Consider the following 19,363-nt stretch of genomic DNA (forward strand, 5'->3'; position numbering starts at 1 on the left):
TCTGTTCACTTTGTAGAGAACAGGGGAGCAGAGAGGCATTACTGAGGTGGAATGCAACTGTCTGTTCACTTTGTAGAGAACAGGGGAGCAGAGAGGCATTACTGAGGTGGAATGCAACTGAGCAGCATCCCCAGTTCTCAGCACSCAGGGAGGATTCACATCGCAATAGGAGCGTGATGGGCACTTTTTTTTTAACGAACAAGTCTCTAAAAGAAGTACTTGCCATGTGTCAAAATATTTCCCAATGATATTAAGGGCTTTTGGCAGCTGTGATTAACCGTGAAGGAACCTGATGCCAGCAAAGGACCTCACAGCTGGAAATGTGTGCTGCAAAGCACCATTTTATGGCTGTTAAGCTGTTGGCCTCCCAACATTGTAAAGCTGTTAAACAAACACAGCCCTTGGCTCACAGCACGTGTCAGGGAGGCACAGAGTTTTGGCAGGAGCAGCCTGATGGCAACAGGGGCTTCAAAAGAGCTGCAAAGAAATAGAAATAGAGAAAGAAAATTCAGGTGGAGGATGAGATGCATGTTGGCTATCACAGCCTCATGCTGGGAGAAGGCTGTCTGGGAARGAGTTGCAGGTTCATGTGGAATTGCATCCTCTCTTGGCTTGGCATGGGCTGAGATTGGCACGCACATATGGATCCCATGCATCTTACTGCTGACATAGCTGGCGGTCAGTAGACCCTGAAATCACTCTCTTGCAGGAAGGTGATATCCTGGGGAAGCCTAAACGTGGAACATTTGGATGGTATTGATAGCTTTGAATGGGGAAATGGGTGTCTCAGGAGGATGGGCCATGTGTTGCAAACTACATATCTTCTGCTGCATGTAGTGACRTGTTGAAGCAAGCTGCATCAGTGCCAAGAGATGCTCCAAGAGCAGCCACAGCCTGGCAAAAACAAGCTGAGCTCTGGTCCTAAGGAAGGCATAGCWAATCCACAGGAAAGAAATAAAATACACTTGCTGAGCCCTGTACTCAAAAACCCAAAGAAACGGGGAAAATGTTTACAAAAATAAGGAGGCTCCTGGCTATTTCTTTACTGTTTACTTCCATTCTCTTCTAGTGATCAATGATTATTCCTCTGGCTTGGAAGCTGATCTTAGGAGGCAGGAACAGCTGGTCCTGCTGTGAGGCAGGATGGTGGGAGATGCCTCCAGCTGTGCTGCCTGCAGCCACCTGTCCAGGACAGGCACTCCAGAGTGCTGCCCTGAGCTCCTTCTCGGGGTCACAAGAGCACCAGTGACTCTTTGTCATCGGGAGGGCACCGTGCAGAGGTGGACAAGGTGCTCTGCCCAGGCTGGGGGGTCTGCTGCCCTGCCCAGTGGTTCCACCCTCCAGTGATACTCCAGTTCCTGAAGCTTTCCAAGAAATGCTGTGCTGGCAAGACCCATTCTTTCACAACCAGCCCATGTTAAAACTTACCCCAAACCACCCAGCTGTATGTGTTMCGCTGTTTTCTCTGCCAGATCTTGACTGTGTGGTACTTTCCAATGCTACCAGACAGACCAAAGAGAACTGGAGGAGTTGTGGTTCTCACACTGGCGATAAAAGGAGAAGTTGTGGTAGCACCATTTGTCTTGCTTGCAGCATTTCCTCCTGCTTTTCCCATGAAAACTCTAAATTCCACAGTCTAGTTTCTGTACTTGGTGGGTTTTGTACGCAATGTCTCAGCCATGAAGAGAGGCTGCAAGACTGGTCTCTAAAGGGTTGGAAAGCAGCAAGCTGAGCAGCAAAAGCTGGTGCTGGGTGTCTGCATTCAGGTGCTGGTTCATGTGGCTGCACAGCTCCATCTTCTTGCAGTCCCCTCACTGATGGGTGCCCATGTCTCAGTCCAGCCAAGCAGCTGCACAGAAACGACTCAGTGTTCAAAGGAAGAAACTAAAGGGATATTTACTGCCCAGAACTAGGAAAAAAATGTACATGAGTTAGTTTCCCAGTGATTTGGGTGATCGTTTTGAGGAGATGGACTAGCAAATTATTGCTGCTGCCTGGTGAAATTGGTTTTTTCCCTCCCTGATGGACAAAGCTCCACTGTGTCTATTTTGTCACTCAAAAGCAGCCATTTCGATGAGAAGTGGGTGAGGTTAAGCCAAAATCTGCCAGCCTTGCACGTCCTCTTGCTAAGCAATTTGCTGCTTCGCTGCCCTTGGAAGATTGCACTGAAGTTACTTTCCTGGCACCAGGAGCCGTTTTGAGAATTAGTGCAAAACTAATTTGGTTACAAATCTCAAAGACTCCAACAAAAGCTATTTTTAAGCTTTTGAGAAGCATGGTCTGRATCAGGCTGTTCAGGGAAGACATAYAGGAGTTTCTTAGCCTTATTTCAGCCATGAAATTCTCAAAATTGTGGGATCCTGGTGCAGTTGGCTGGCTGAGATCACGTGCCCATCACCAATATGCAAAGCCTGCGCTCAGCACCCGGGGAGCATCATGAGGGACCCAGCTCTTTGCTCACCTCGTTGCCTCTCTTGGCTTACTAAAGATGTTTGTGGCTGTTGGTTCTTCCTTCTTAGAAGCATTGTGTGTTTCCTCATAACCCGGCCTCTCTTATAATCGTCAGAATTCCAAAACTGGTTATATGTCAAAATGTAAATAAGGTAAATCTCATTAAAAACGTGCCAATGTCCAGAACTGGGGCAGGATAGTGAGGGTCACATCCCCTCCCTTGGCATCCTCTGGTACAAACAGTCTGTGTGAGGTAATGCAGGAGCACTGGTAATTCACATCACCCTGCTTACCCACATGCACCTCTCAAACCTTCACTTCATGGGGGCTGAGGCCTCTGCGAGGGAGCACAGCTCTGCAAAAGGGAGCAGCTCGAGGTGGCCCCTCACCCTTTGCATCCCTCGTGCAGGCACCATGATCCCCATGCAGAGCACACCCTGAAAAAGCGCCGTGCCCACCTCATGGCAGGTTACATCTGCACCCTTTCCCRTGTAATTGCAGTTTTATCATTGAGCACGGTATCCTTGTGGCTATTCCTCCTCCAGTGGGCTCCCAGCTGTGTCTGGCATGGGRAGAGCAGCAGAGCCGTGGCTCTCAGGCTGATGGCTGACATTTATTTTGCCGCTTTGCTTCCAACTCCGCAGCCCCCTGAGCCYGTTCCGTGGGTGGTTTGGCCGGGGGCCGCCGTCAGCAGTGCTTGGAGGAATCAATGATAACCTTTTCCTTTTCTACGGAGTTACCTGCGTGCCAGGGAGCAGAGGATGCTGAAAGACAAATGAGGCTGGGATTCTCCCTGGGTCTCCCTGGCATTATTCCTGGTATTTAAAAAAAACAAACCAGCTCTCCCTTGGTTTTTATTAGTCTTTCTATCCTGGCATTTAAATGGAGATGGGATTGGCATGGTCAGTATTGCAGAAACATTCTACGATGCTCTTAGGGGTTTCTCTGAAGGTTAGGACGCTCAGGGTGCTGCATCCAAAGTGCCTAAGCTCCTCCAAGCTGCTGTAAGGCATTTTGGCACTGGGACACCCATTGATACCACTGCACAGATTGTCCCACATCACAGAGAAAAGGGCATTTGGGTTCTGGGAGAATGGCAAGGTTCCTCTGAACCTCAAGACTGGCACCTTTTGGGGTTGTCTTATGCCACAATTCTATTTCAGCATTTAATACTCCTGTATTTTAGTATTAAACTGAAGAACTGAGATGAGTCTATTGCAGCTCTTGCAGATATGCCTGAGCAGCATCCCAGGGCATCCTGTGGTGAAGTGTCGTGTCTGTCCGTSTCACCCTGTGTCTGGCAGTGGTTTTTTGCTCTCACAGATCCAGCAGTGGGGCTCATGCTTGCTCTTGTCTTGTTTCAGGCATGGAAGAAACGCTGGTTCGTCCTGCGCAGCGGTCGGATGAGCGGYGACCCCGATGTCCTGGAGTACTACAAAAATGACCACTCCAAGAAACCTCTGCGTGTCATCAACCTCAACTTCTGCGAGCAAGTGGACGCGGGCCTGACCTTCAACAAGAAGGAGCTGCAAGACAGCTACATCTTTGACATCAAGACGAGTGACAGGACCTTCTACCTGGTGGCTGAGACTGAGGACGACATGAACAAATGGGTTCGCAGCATCTGCCAGATCTGTGGCTTCAACCAGTCCGAGGAGAACACAGGTACCATGACAGACAGAGAGGCTGAGAGCATCTTTTGTCCTCCCAGTAGGCCCAGACCTGTGGGAGGGGGGGTTCAGTCTGCCACAGGGCTGGAGGGGCTGAAGTGGAAATGGATGGACATATGGGAAACTTCCATGAGGCTTTCGTGCCTTTGACATCTAAAGAGCTGGCTTGGCTCCAGTGAGAGCCAATTGCCTAATTCATTTTGACTGTCTGTGACTGGCGACCTGTCAGTCTCTTACAAGAATTTGGTTGTGTTTGGGGACTTTTTTAGCTGCAGCTTTTGTCACCAAAATCCCTTTGAGAGTGGTGGGAACCAGCAGTGAAATTCCCCCTCATTCAGAAGTTTCAATCCCTTGTTGAAGTAGGGGCAGAAGCTTTAATAGAGCCATTTTCCTCTCCACTGCAGTTGTCCCTGCTGCTGACAGGCTCTCACGTGAAGGGACAGACATAATCCCTGCACCTTCATCCCCATCTTTTCCTGGGATCCTCAGGGAAAGCACTGGGAGGGGAGAAGGAAAACTCCAACTAGTTTATGTGCAGTGGTGGGATCTGTTCCCCGCCATCCAAACTCAGTTTCACTTAGGCAAACCCCTGCATTAAGCACTGATTAATGAGAGGTGAGCTTCCTCTGCTTTCCCAGCACCACGAGGGCACACATAAATCCTCAGTGAGATGGGATGGGGGAATCAGCCTGGGGTGCAATCACCTGCCCATCCCATTATACCTGCTAGCACCTCTGGGTATCTTTGCCTCATCTCATCCATGGTCCAGTCTCATCCAAGGGACTCCAGGCCTGTGCTCTGTCTGCATGAAGCTCCCTGTAATGACGTCCAGCTTGAATCTGTTTTGGTCCCTCGTGGAGCAGCTGCCATCCGCAGGAGCTGAAACCCTGCCAAGAGCTTGTCAGGCAGGACAGCAAACAAAGCATCGCAGCAGCGCGGATGCGATCCTCACTGACTGACGCATGAAACAGGATGTCACCTTGGCAATGGGTGCACAAGTGGGAGAAAGGATCCTTGATAACATTGCCAGCCAGGTCTTTCAGGGAAAGGTCAGKCTAAATAAATTACATACCGTTCCAGTGGCAGCAGCACAGCCCTCGAGGTTGAGCAAAATTGTCCAGGCCCCTTTTTTAAGAGCTGTTTCATTGCAGGATTTTCCATTTTGCGTGCGTTCAGCTGGGGGAACTGTTTTTCTTCTCATTTAGTAAAATGAGCTTTCAGCCCAGCGGCAGCAGGATTGATACGGGACTTCAGTGAAATATAAATCTGGGCAGCAAAAGGAAAAACAATCTCCCTCTTGCAAGTACATCTGTCCCGAAGGGCACACAGGGATCATCAGGCTGCCGAGATCCGAGCGCTATTCCCTGCAGGATCACGGAGTGACATCAGCAAAAGAGGAACAAAAATCCCTATTTGTAACAGAATCACAGCTCGTTAATGCTGTAGGGAAAGTACCCACTTGAAACAGTATCCAGCTGCCAAAGCGTGACTTTCTGMGTAAGCCAAGAAAAAGCCTGCAACGGCAAACGCAGCAGATGTGTCCAGATGCTGCAGCAAAGAGGGAGCATGAATTATTCAGGGCTGGTGCTTTGCTTTAGTCCTTGCCGAAGCAGTGACCCCATGCTCACCTTTCCTTCACCATCCCTGCTAAGTAATGGCATATAAATCATCAATTTTCAGAGTGGGTAATGTTCATTTGAGGAACCCATGGCCTGAGGCTGGGCGGRGAAGTTGAGGGATCATTGTGGCATGATGGTGTTGGGAATCTTGTCCATCTTGGCGTATATAAGCCCATCACACATCCTTTGTGATGTGTCAGCTGGAGGGAGTAATAAAACAGTCATAGCAATGTTTGCAACTGTGCTGTGCTGTGCTGTGCTGTGCTGTGCTCCCTCTTCATCACCTCCTTGAAGGGTGGATGGAGGGGAGAGGAGCAAGTGTTTTTCTGAGACAAAGACAGTTCCTGGGTAGAAACAGGGCTTGGGACACTTGGCATTTCGTTTTTGAACCTTTCTCCCCTCATCTTCAAGCTTTTCTCTGCGTTGTTGTAGCCTATGCCTTGGAGAATGAATGAGTCCGGTAATTGACTGAACCAAAAAGGGGAGGAAAAGGTAACCATCATGGGCAGGAATAGCTCCATGCTAATTGTAGCAATTAATTAACTAAACCTCCTTCTCCCAGCAGACAGGCAGCGTGGTGGAAMAAGATCAGAAACTGCCAGGGAAGCCACTGTGCACATTTTTCTGGTTGTACTTGTTCCTGGGTGTGTGACTGCTTTACAGTGGCCCAAAAGCCGTGCTGGGTCTGGCCCCAGAGCCAGGCTGTTCCCATCTGGGCTGTACTCACATCCYAGCTGGGGGAATGCTCCATCACTGCATTTACTGCAGCTGTCATCACATGCTGAGTTACCTCCTCCTGGAAGGGACACCCCACATCAGCTGAGCCCCAGCCGCTGGTCACCAATTTGCTCATAACCCACCTGGTGACAGAGGACAAACTCATCTGTTTTTGGGGCCGTTTGGGGAAAGCCTGTTCCGCCAGCTCCCCACCAGGGCAGGGAAAAGGCAGGGTTTCAGTTGCTTTTTAGCATGATTTAGTAAGCAAATGGGCAACCTGGAAGCAGTGATATAAACTGGCTGCAAACCCTCTGCACCAGTGTGGAACCGTGCTTAGGTTCTGCCCATGCTACCAAAAGGCAAAACAAATAAAAGACAAACAAATTTACACCCTTTGATGCTTCTTTCTGTTTGCAGCTCGATGGGAAAGCTTAAATTTTGTGTCACTTGGTTTTCACATTAGTCCTTCATGTCCTGTCTAGACAGGGGGACTCTGAGGATTAAGAAGGAGGCTGGACTTTAGGGCRGTTTAATGTTGTGCTAGGGCTCACTGCTGGTTTTGCTGATCTCCAGCTGCATTTTACATCTGGTTCAGCGGAAGGAAGCTCGTTTCAGCCTCAGGGGCCTGAATGTCAGTGAAGTGGTGGGTCCTGCCAGCTGTCCCCAGGAGCAGCCACTCAGCAGAGCTGCCCCAGTGSCTTTGTTCCCTGCCCCGACCTGAAAATAATTGCAGAGCAGCACGATTACATCTGCCAGGAGAAGGGAAATTAAATTGATTCTAAAGTGTTTACCCAGACTGTGGCAAAGCTCTTTGTTTCTGTTAACACCTATTTACTTTGAGAGCTAATTACTATTTTTGAGCAAGCAGAGCCTCGCAGGATCCCGGCTCCTCTGCGTGCCTGAGGAAGCCGGCCCTGCTCAACAGAAGTAAATTTGCTCCTGAATCAGTGCTGCTTTTACAGTGCAATTTGCACTGCTGCCACCTTGAGTGATTCGAATACAATGTGGGGAGACCAGCCTGGGAGCCTGGGCTGCAGGCAGCATGAGAAAGGCCAGCGTGTGGGTATTTCAAACCATCCCYATTTTCCCTGCCCTAGTGGGCAGGCAGCCAGGGCTCAGCTGTGAACTGGATTTTCTCATATGCTTTGTTTGTTGAAGTTTAAAAAAAATACCAAATCCCACTAAACATTTCTCATGTGCCATTAACCCTTTCTGAAGCTGAGGCTTCAGCCAAATGCCCTCCTTGTTCCATCCCCAGTATGACAGAGCTGCAGCTACAGCAGCCTGGAGTTCAATTTCTCACAAAGCAGCGTGTGCCCATGCAGTGGGTGTGTCCTTGCAGGGACCCTGTGCAAGGATTAGTTATTTTGAAGGAGTCAGTAACTTTATTAACTTTATGTCAATTTGCTGTGCCACCCCCAGCACCTTCCTGGAGTTCTTCCTCTACCTCCTCCATGGAGAAAGGGCTCTTTGGGAGGCTTGGATTAGTGAGTGTTCAGGAAACAGTAGTGGCAGTTTAAAAACTTATTCATGCACATTATTAATGCCCTTTTGCTAGAGGTTTAACTCAGAGGTGGAACCAGGAAAGGGAATATTTGCAGGTGAGTAGATGTCCTTGCTCTGAGCTGAAAGCTCCCTCCTCTTGGAGAGGGTGAGGAAGGCGTGGGAAAAGGATGGCACTGGGCTCCTGCCCCGATGGGCTGTGTCTGGCAGCAGTGGCCTCTCCCACCCAGTCCAGGCATGTTGTCTTTTTTTTTTTTTTTTTTTTTTTTTTTTTCCATCTGGGACTTAATTTTTTTTTTTTATTTCCCTGCTTTCTGTCAGGAAGTTGCTCCAGGGCAGTTCTGGCTCCTGGCTAACTCCCCGCCCCATCTCCAAGGCTCAGCATTGGTATTTTACATCTTGACAGGGATCAATTCCCAGCAATTCCAATGCTTTTACTGTCTCAGTGAACATAGGTCAGGGCTGAGCATTAAAATTTAATGRAGCTGTGTCCCTCCTTCCACTCAGWTGTGCTCATTCTAGCARAGTTTAATGGACCAGCCTCTGGATACCAGTCCCTTTCTGCTCCCACTGGTGATATCTGCACCCCAAATGAGTGGGTCTCTTTGACTTGGTGCTGCCCCAGACCCTCTTTCACCAGCTGCCCCCTTCCAGCCCRTGAGAGCAAATTTGTTGCCCTCACCTGAGTTGCTTTGGCTGGGGGTCCCCCATGGGCCACTGGCTTATTGTTCSCCAGCCTGCTGCCTGCAAGTCTGTGGTGTGAGCTCATTTGGCTGCTCTTGCTCCCTCCTCACTTCTATCCCAAAAATGTGTTTGGTCCTGCATCAGGCCAGTGATACCTCCAGCCCCATCAATTCCTCACAGCCAGGTTTGCCTGGGGATTTGCTTAACAAATGGAGCTCAAGATGGACTAGAGAGAAAAACAACGCAGATTTCCCCGAAGACTTGTTGGGAGGACAGGAGCTGCCCAAAACTCAGTGAAGAGGCTGCAGGCTGCAAGACCAGAGTAAAACCAGCTCTGAACATTGTACACCACCCACCTCTCCCAGACAACCCTAAGCCACCAGTGTTCCCCATCCCGAGGAGCCCGTGCAAGGTGACAGCTCCTGCATTCCTGCCACCACTGCCTCTCCCATGGCCAGGAAGAGCCAAAGGAGAGGGGAAATACTATTGACTGCCACAAGACCAGGTACTTCCTTGCTGTTATGCCCATCACATGCCTCCTTCCTTCCCTACCTGTGCCCTGGAGGAGCTACAAGCCCAGTGCCCAGCCAGGGAGTGTGCAGAGGCTGAGRAATGTGGGATGAAAAATGGGGGCAAGGAGGGATAAGTGAGGGTGTCCTTGTGTCCCTGACAGCTCCCAGGCCCCACTGTGCGTTGTTTTGGGATCTGCAGGCAGCACTGCCACCTAAGGGCAATGGAGCAGAGAGCCCCTTGTGGAGCCTTGTGCCCCAAGTGGGCCATGACTTCATAGATACACAGAATGGTTTGGGTTGGAGGGGACCTTAAAGATCATCCAGTTCCCACCCCTCACCATGGGCAGGGACACCTTCCACTATACCAGGCTTCTCAAAGATCCATCCAACCTGGCCTTGAACACTTCCAGGGATTGGGGCATTCACAGCTTCTCTGGGCAACATGTGTCAGTGCCTYACCACCCTTACAGGAAAGGATTACTTCCTAATATCTAATTTGAACTTGCCCCCTGTCACTTTAAATTCATTCCCCCTTGTCCCACTTGACTCTTTAGCTTCTGTTGAGGCAAGTCACTTGGTCTTGACTCCATCTTTAAACTSTGGTATGAGTTATGCTTGGATGTCAGCTTACACAAAGGCCAGTCTGTGCCCTGGCAGACAGAACAACAAGCCATGGACAAGAGTGCTGAGTTGAGTTGAGCTTGATCCATGGGATGGAGGGGGTACATCTGGTTGGATTCTCTCCAAATATCCCTCCTTTCCATGTTTGTTCACCTATCCGAAGACCTAATGTCCCCTGCCCCATTTGGGACTTGGAGGCAGCTTGTGTTGGGACAGGAGTGTGGAGCCTTGATCCCCTCTCTCAGACCTGATGTCCCACCACACAGATGGATGCAGCCTTTTCCTCGGTGTTCCCATCAATTCTGTCAGTGCTCAGTGTCAAGGTGCACCCTCTTTCAAAACACCTATGTCACACCTAATCCACTGATTGCACCCCTCAAGGCATTTGGATCAGCCCCCCTCATCCTTTTCTGCCATGTTCTGAGTGTTCCTAACAAAGGAGRCAGCTTTGGCTGCAGATTCACTCTGAGGGACAAATGCAGGTGTCCTTTCTCAGCCCTAGGTTTGATCCAGCCTCGCTGGAATGGATGGGGCAGCCCCAACTCACTTTGCTCCAGGCTTTTGGTTGTACTTCAGGTGCACTCAAGCACCTTCTTGCCCAAGTCCCAGTTCATTCCTTAGCCTTCCTGCCACTTTAAATTTCTTCCAAACTTCACTGACCCTGGTTTTCCTGCTCCACAAACAGCAAGTTATTTTAAGATCTGACACTGTTCAGCTTTTATTTCTGTGTAAACAATACTGGAGATGGAGTGGTGTTGGCACAAAGGAGCCGCTTGAGAGCAGTTAACTGCAGTCTGCCTTTTTCCCCCTTTTTTTYCCTCTTTCCCTCTGGAGATGAGCTAGCTCAGGAACTGATGAGTTTGCTGAAGAGCAGAGCACCACTGACAGCCTGGAAAATTTGCTTCCTAGAAGACAGAAACAGGGAGAGGTCCTTGCTGATCTTTACCAGGTGGTCAGGGTGTTTTTGCTGTTATTCCCCTGGAAGTCTGGAGWGGGAACTGGTGCCTCTGTGTGGGTGGCACTTAGTCAGTCCACTTCTTGGGAGAAAATGGAAAAATACATCTAAAATGAGGCTGATCATTTGCACCCTGAAAGTGCCCATTGCTTTTCCTTGGTTCTCCAGGGAGCTAGGAGTGTTGAGCTCAAGCGTCCACTTTCTTCTAAAACTTTGCAGCAGTGAATCCACCTGTTTCAGGATTATATCAAGACCTTTGAGAAAGCTGGATCTTCCAATGATTTAATAATTTCCTTTACACCATATGAGGCTCAAGCCCCACTGTTCTTCCCTCCCTTTTCCCTCTTGCTGTGCTCTGCTCTGCAGCATGCTGGGTTACCAGAAACACTGCAGGGCAAGAGTCAGCATTGCACTGCTGTGGTGGTCACTGTCCTTGATATCAAGAGCAGGTTTCCTGCCCATAATGGTGCCAGGAAAAGGGCTGAGGCCAGGATGCAGAGGGTTTTAGCAAAGGAAAATGTCTTAAGGTATCTACGTGATTAAAAAGCCAATTATCTGGCTTCGGGGCATCTGATGTAATCAAATCTCTGATGTTTGCAATGCTTGGATCAAGATTTTCTTCACAGTTTGGGTTTTGGAAATAYAGGAATTTTTAGGGTTTTCCTATTTAGATGTTTTTATTTTTTTGTTCGGTCGCAATTTGTTGTTAACATTTTGAAGGGGTAGGGCTGAAAAAGATTGAGAAGGTATGTGAGCTTTGTGTTTGCAAACCCTTAACTCTGCCATCCCAGAGAGTCCATTGGAAGATAAGTGTTAGTTGAGCCTTTTTTGACCATACCCAGCATTGATGGGAGCTGGCAGAGGAKGCAGCAGTTTGTGGGAGCACTGGGTTTATAACCAAAAAATGCTCTTATCTCACTGCAAATAATAAAACCATCAACCAGCGAAAAAGAAAATTTATGCTCAGCTTTCAAAAAGGACCAACAGCCAAATACTCGAGCTCTTCTTGACTGTTTCCCAGCTGGCGCCCATCTCAAGGGTATCCAACTGGCCTCTTCTGAAGATAAATACAGAGCTGGAGGACTGGGGCCTTTGGGGAAAATCCTGCCCTTTCCTGGCCAAAGTCCCACTGGGTTAGCTGAGCCAAGGCTGGGATTTGAGCTGGGAGAGAAGGAAGAAATGTGAAGTTCAAGAGGTTTGAGGTTTATTTAGARCTAAAAGCATTGCCCAGCCTTTCCAACACATGTTTCCTAACAGAGACTGACAAGCTGAGTTCACGTCTCAGCCCTGGCCAGGGCTGTCTCATGGCCTGGCACCCAGAGTTAGAAACCCATTTAAYGTAATTCTTTGTTTTGTAATTGGCTTTTATGGCTATGAGCCCTGTCAGATGAGCTCTGTTGGTTTAATGGGCACGCTGGAATTTTTAGGGTGACTTACTGACCGTGGAAAAATGAGTGTGGCAGAYGGTATCAGCAGCGCATCAAAAAACAAAGCCATGCAAAGCCCTTGGAAACAAAAACAGCTGATGGACTTGGAGGGAAGTGACTCTGTCTGAGCAGAACTGAGGGAGGGAGAGTTGAGGGAGGCATTTTTGGGTGTCAGCCAACTGGGAGGAAACTCACAGTCAGATTCGCCTGCATTTATATTTCCCAGAGGGGTCTTGGGACTGTCGTAGCCCGTGTGTCCCAGTCATGCACTTTGGGATTCATGGAGCTGCTCTGTGTCGGCAGAGCTTCCCAGGCATCAGGACAGGACATGGATCCACAGGTGATGCCCAGCACAGGAACCAGGCTGGGAAATGCTGGGGTCAGGGAACCCCAAAATGCATGTGCAAGCAAGCTGGAGGACAAGGGGAAAAATCGTCTTTGCAACAGATAATTTTCTGGCAGTTTTTCACAGCGTGGTTCTTTTTGTCCTCCAAGTAAATGTGTTACCCCATTTCTTCCCTCCATATATTTCACACTGTTGCCTCCAAAGCTCTGAGAGGGACCATGGTTTTATATGCCCTATGCACTGCTTTGTAAAACCTGATAAAAGCCAGGGTGGATTTAGATTCTCATTTCCCGGACTCCGATGCCTGTCTCTTTGCTGGTTTGTATTTCTTTATATTTCCAATTAAAACCAAGCCTGAGCAAAGGCAACTTTCTAAAGCCTTTAAAGCCTCCAAGCGAAGGCACATGGAGCAGGAAGGAGACACGAAGCTGTCAATTCCTGTGAACTTTCCATGACACCACTCAGGGTTTGTTTCCAGGCTGATTTGTATTTATGAATGCAGTAGCATTTATTACTGRTTTTATCTGTAAAGATAGTACTTCTTCCCTAGATGGTTTTCATGCCTCAGTTATAATTACTGCCTGCTCCTCAAACATACTTTTGATTTATTTATTGTGGTTCCAGAGCTGCAATATTGGCAGTGACTTAGGGCTGTGGGGTTACACCTGATCCAGGGATGCCTCATGAGTGCCTATTCCACATCCCAGCTCCCTCCAGWAAGGCTGAGAACATCTCTAAGGGTCCATCGGTGTAGATATAGCCAAGAAAACAGTCTCCTGCTATGCCAGGTGCTGCACAAGCACTGAGCAGAAAGGCAGCCTCTGCTTGGAAGGATTCATCACTMAGGCACAGTAGAGATGTGTTGGTGCATGTTTTCTCCTGTCTGTAGCCATTTGCTGCCAGAGGCAGATCAGCGATGGTGCCTCTTCCCTCCCAGCTGGGAATGGTCTTTAAAGGGACACTTGGCCACAGCTGAAAAACCTGTTTAAAAATGTGACTGTCCAGGAAAATTAGATGTTATTGATCTCTTCTGTTCCCTGCTTGCTTGGAGTTTGCTGCTTCTCTGTGGGATTCAAACACAGAAGGGAGTTACACTTTCCACCAGGCATCCAAGGATCATCTTTGCCATTTTTCCATACTTACAATCACTTTAAGCTACAAAGGATGAAGCAAATACTTACAGCTTTGTGGGAAAAAAACGTCCCTGAAAAAAGCAACAAAACCCACCAACCTGAGTCTCCATCSTTGGAGATASTCAAAACCTGGCYRGACACAGTCCTGACCTGCCATAGCTGCCTCTGCACCCCTCTGGGTAAAGAACCTTCTCCTAATATGTGACCTAAACYTCCCCTGACACAGCTTCAGGACATTCCCGGGCTCATGCCACTGGTCACCACAGAGAAGAGATCAGTGGATCATTGTCTTCCCCTCAGGAGGAAGTTGTAGACTGCAGTGAGGTCTCCTCTCAGTCTCCTCTTATCCAGGCTGAACAGACCAAGYGACCTCAGCTGCTCCTCACACGGCTGCCCTAAAGGTCCTCCAGCTGCCCCATGGTGGGTGGTGGAGCTCTGGCTCATCTCAGCCCTTACTGGGGATGTAGCATCCTTTCATTCTTATCGAGTTGTTGTCACATGCCGGAGAATGTGACTTGTTTGCACCTTTGATTGATTGCCACCCTTTATATCTGTTTATTAAAATGGAAAATAACATTTCACCTCAAAAATTTCATCATGTGTTCTCTCAGTTCCACATGACCTAATCCCATCCCAGCCAGCACARCTGCCTGTGCCAAGTTTTGGTATGATTACCTTCCATCATTTCACTGCCAAATATATAAACTGCCCCTGCACTTGGACRCCGTTGTTTTTGAAAGTAAGCTGGAGTGGAGTGACTCATTGCATTTGCTATTTTATTTTATTTTTCCATMATTGACAGTGACTCCCTTTTTTGAAGTGCTGGGCAGGTGTCTGGGCACTGGCAAGTATTTCATCACCTGTGAGAGTGTAGTGAACAGCTGTTGCACTGCTGTGGCCCATCCTCACCTCCATCTCATGGCCAGTCACCTGCCCTGCCAAGTGCCACCTTGTTTGACATTGCTGCCTGTGTRAACCATCCCCTCGAGCCTGCGTGTGCCCTGCACAGACTAAACCCTGATGTAAACCCTTTACGATGATAATTATTTTGGCTGACTTGCCGTGACGGTTCGTATTGCTCTCCAGTGAGTCATGATGAAGTCTTTCAAATACCCACTTGAAATCCATAAATTCTGTGATGAATCTTTCTGCTGCTTGATGGTTGCTTTGATGATTAGTGTTAGGGTCAAAACCTGGTCAACACATGGTCTTTCAAGTGAAAATAAAAAGGGATATTATAAAGAAAAGGGAGGAGGTACAGTTYTAAATTAAAAGAGTTAGATTGGATGTGATGAGGAAATTCTTTGTGAGGGTCCTGAGGCGCTGGCTCAGGTTGCCCAGAGAAGCTGTGGATGGGATGCCCCATCCCTGGAAATGTTCAAGGCCAGGTTGGATGACGCTCTGAGCATCTTGGTCTAGTAGAAGGTGTCCCTGCCCATGGAGGGATGTTAGAATTAGATTATCTAATTCCAACCTAAACCATTCTGTGATCCTATGAAAACGCTGCCTTCCTCTCTTGAGATTTGTGTGAAAAAAAAATCCTTGATGGAGCAGAAGACTTTTTCCCAGACAGCAGCCCTGTGGTTTCTCTGAAGTCTTTACTTTCTTTTTTTTTTTAAGTATCTCAATCCCCGTTTATTGACTCCTGTGGCTTTTCCTCATTCTCCTGATTCTAAGAAAGGGGGTGGATTTGTGATTTTTATTTGAAGCTCATTCGTGCTTTTTCAGCTTTATTACAGTTTTTTAATACCGTTATATCTCCTCTCTGGCATCAACAGTGTTCCTTCTCAGCATCTGAGATCCTGTTGGTTTTTCTGTGATTCTCCAAAAACTCACTTCCACCATTTCTTCTATCTCTAAGAACTCAGGAGTACAGACTTGGAAATGCTTTGAGTTTCTTCAGCACAGTGCTGGAAGGACCACCCTGCCCTCTGCCCACCAGTAACATTTTTATGGAAATAAATCCATATTGTCCAAGTCCTGGGTAAACAGAGCTTTGTGTACTAAAATATCCCCTCATATCTCAGTAATGAGAACACATGCTGCTGGTCTGGTGTCTCGTGGTGCCATCTGAAGGGAGGACCAGCCCTGGTTTCACGGAGGTCTATGAYGCACTGGTTTGTTTGACAGATAAAGCAGCTCTTTAGCACAGAATTAATACTGCCATGGCTGCAAAATGCCCTCAGTCACATTAGATAARTTAAAATATTTGCTTTAGTAAGGTTTATTAGCGACGGGGTGACGCCCAAATGAGTTTTCCCTGCGGGTSGCATTGCTGCATGAGTTACCCCTGTGAAGTTCTCAGCTGTCTCAAGAGCACTTGGAGATGGGAGGTTGGAGCAGGCTGGCTGATAGTTGGGTCTGGTCCCAGTATTCCCTGCATTCCTGTGGCTGTAGCCAAAATCCATTATATCCCAGCTTATTCCTCCTGTCACCTCTGGAGAGAAATGGATCTAATGTGCTGTGTATTTGTCACCATGCCACTTTTCATCCCATGGATGAAGGATGAAGGTGATGGTYGTGAGACGGGTACCAAACACTGGATCTCACCCAGATCTGTCTCAGCAGCCAAATACACCAAGTTCAGACACATCAGTAATTAAAAATAGAATAAATCTCATTYCTGTGAGGAAGGAGAAGTGCTCAGAAGTTGCCTATGTGGAGTCAGAGCAGTCTGGGGAAATGCTGTCTTTGCAGCAAGTGGAGTAGGTGACAAGCCCAAAACAAAATCCCTTTCAGAGGCAGTGAAAATTCAGCATCCTCGTTTTCACTCTCTCTGGAATTCATTTCATACTCTTTCAGTGTCGATTTTGATTCACACCTTYCCATTCTGAATTTGAATGAACTTCAGAAAAAAAAGACAATTGTACTTTCGCATCTTAAAAGCACATGATTGTGATTTTCCATAGAAGAGGGGCAATCCGCCCCCAAAAAACAATCCTCTCTGATGAAAATGAGCTGAAACACCTTGACCTTCTCCCCTTTTACTTAAAATTCACTTTTATCCTCTGAAGGTTTCTTGTAATTTCTGGCTTCAAGCAATCCCTTGGCAAGCTCCTRTTCTGATTAAATGGCGTTTTCCAGCTGGAGGATGTCAGAAGATTCTCAGCTGGCCCTGAGCCAAGCGTGAAGCACTGGGTGAGGCACCGGGCTAGAAGATGTGGGTTTTTCTCTAAGTGCTGKTTCCATCTGTAGTGGGTGCAAGGATGGCTGAGCTGCAAGGGGGGTAATGTCATCTGGTGCTTCTGGGTTTGAAGAATGGACTCACCCCATTTTGTGGGCTGGTTTGAGCAAGGAGGAGCAGGGTGAGGAAATGCTGAGTAAGCCCATGAGATGGTTCCCAACCTGTGAGTAAGCGTCAAATTAGGGATGGCTTGCTCTGGTCTTTGGAATCCCGTGGATGTTTTGGTCCTGAGTCAGGCAATGAATGTCAAAATCCAAAAGTGTTACCCTGAAGGAGATTGTGATCAATCTGCCTTACCTGAGTCTCCTGAGGGCTGAGCTCTACATTACGCTCCATTGCTCTACTAAACCCAGCTCTGCTGCTGCTGCGTGTTAAAAATAACCAGGAAACCAGCCCGTGCTTTAGTGCACAGGGTTCAAACAGCAACAGCCATGCTGGGAGCTTGCTCTGCTTCCCGGTGCAGAAATAYCCAGCTTGTGCATGAGCAGATGTGACAGGGATGTGGAGGGTGTCCRGGTGGAAACAGTCATGCACAAGGGAAAGAAAAACAAGAATGTAAGAAGGAGCTGAGCTGAGGGTGACCAAAGGCCATCAGGATGTTAAACCCAGTGGAATTCAGGACTCCAGCCCACTCTGCATCTCCTTTAGCCACCTTCAGCTCTTTCTTGGGATGGTCCCAGAGGGGCACAAGCCATGGTGAATATCCCTGTGGGGACAGGGACACTACTGGAGCTGACCCTAACACAAAATCACTTGTGGGAGGAGCTGCCAGCCCTGCGTTTCTGAGTGCAAATACCACTCTAAAGTATTGCACTGCTTTCAGCCCACGCCAGTTCYTGCCTTTGGCACAAGCCACACTCGCTACTCCCTGCCAAACCAGTACAGATGTTTTAACACCCACCAGAACTCAGATAATTACAAACAGAATCAAAGGACTGGTCAGAGTTGTTTTCTTTTCATTGCCTGAACTCTCAGCCGTTCTCAAGTGAAATGCTTCCCACTTTCTCACTTTGCTTTCAAAGACATTTTTGTGGGACACTTTGCTAATACTAGTTTTATGATTAGGGGAATGCCTAGAAGCCCCAACCAGGATGGTATCATACCGTGCCTGTTGATGTAATGGCTACCACAGAGTAAAACAAGTGCAGGGAAGATGCGTACAGCAGCTGGGAAAACACTTTCATGGGAAATTAGGGCTAGTTTCTAACCAGCAGCTTTCCAGCCRTGGCATTGCAAAGCTCAKCTCATTTTCAAATGGGTTTGGGAAGTGGTTTTGATGGGACAGGACCATGTGATCAGCTGGTGGGCCACGATCAGAGAATGCTGCAGATCCCTCTCATCCTCATCCTGGATCCTCATGGAGACAGSGCTCACCACGGAGAGAGTGTGAGCAGCTGAGGTGAAGGAAGCAGCAGCATTTCCTGTTGTAACAGAGGGAAACCAGCAGCAAACACTTCCTTCCTAGTCTGTGCCTGTACACCCCTAAGACACAGAAGTGTGGCCCACAATGAGGAGCTTTGTTCCCTCAGGCCAGCTGCAAGCAGCCAGGTTTGATTTTAACAGGAGAGCTGTTTCAGCATCAGTGAAACCAGTTGTCATGTGTGTCTGCCCTGGGGCCACTTAGGAAGCATCTGTGAGGAGGGGGACCAAGAAAACCTTCTCAGGCWTCAGTTTACAAGAACCACATCGTGTCTTCTCATCTCTTTTGCATCAGGATGCTTTGAGGTCCTCCTGGACATGCAGGTGAATTTTGTCCTTGCATTTGCTACACAGGAGCTGGCTGTTTTGGGTGGGAGCTGAGCAGCACAAGCCCACCAGTCCTGGGGGGGTCAGGCTGTCTCCATGGCTCTCCCCTCAACCCCTGATGCAAAATTCCTCAGCCGCCATGTCCAGACATGAAAATTTCCATCAGACATTATTCCAGCTCTTTTCTGGTTGCTGTGGAGACCAATTTAAATGAAACTCTAGTATTTTGAAAGAGAATATGAGTCGAAGTCATTTGCCATGCAAGGTCCCATGCTAATAGCATTAGCATATTATTTGATTATGGTGATGTGTAGGGAATAAATTCCGAGTCCTTTTGCCATCGTTGCATCTTAAAAGAAGAGGAAGAGAAAAACCTCTGGGCTCTGACTGTTTCTGAAGACCTTCACTGCACGTGAACTCCTGGTTTCTGAATGCATAAAGCTTTGGAGGTCACAGGCAGTTTTAACCTCATGGCAATGTGAATAACTTGCTAGAAAGGACCTTTTCTTTCTCTGCTTCCACTGAGCACTGTTAATAGACTGTCTAATGGGCAGGACTCAGGTTTTTAATGATGGGCAGAGAGATCCAGGATGGCTTTTTGAGCTGTTTGCATTTTTCCTGGAGTGCTGGTGTGGCAGAGCCCATCAAGAGGGCTGAGCAAGGTGCAATCTCCCATTGCCAATAGAGGTTTTTGCTTCTTGCATTTGGCCCTCTACCATTTCAAGAATAGCTTGCCTTCAGGATTTCTTCAGATGATCTCAGTATGTGGACAGGGTGTGCCCATACCCCTAAATG

General features: G+C 48.1%; 1 protein-coding gene across 3 annotated transcripts in view; it reads left to right on the forward strand.

The window, feature by feature from the left end:
• The window catches only part of GAB2 (GRB2 associated binding protein 2), a 90,971-nt gene that overhangs the window by 47,768 nt on the left and 23,840 nt on the right, over positions 1-19,363 (forward strand). For all 3 annotated transcript variants that reach the window (XM_057364075.1, XM_057364076.1, XM_057364077.1), the window contains exon 2: positions 3,816-4,116. In XM_057364075.1, coding sequence (XP_057220058.1) covers positions 3,816-4,116 — 301 coding nt within the window. The remainder of the gene's footprint in view (positions 1-3,815; positions 4,117-19,363) is intronic.

The sequence above is a fragment of the Malurus melanocephalus genome, unplaced genomic scaffold (assembly GCF_030028575.1).
Source record: "Malurus melanocephalus ecotype Western Australia unplaced genomic scaffold, MMel_1.1 scaffold_34, whole genome shotgun sequence".
NCBI classification, from domain to species: domain Eukaryota; kingdom Metazoa; phylum Chordata; class Aves; order Passeriformes; family Maluridae; genus Malurus; species Malurus melanocephalus.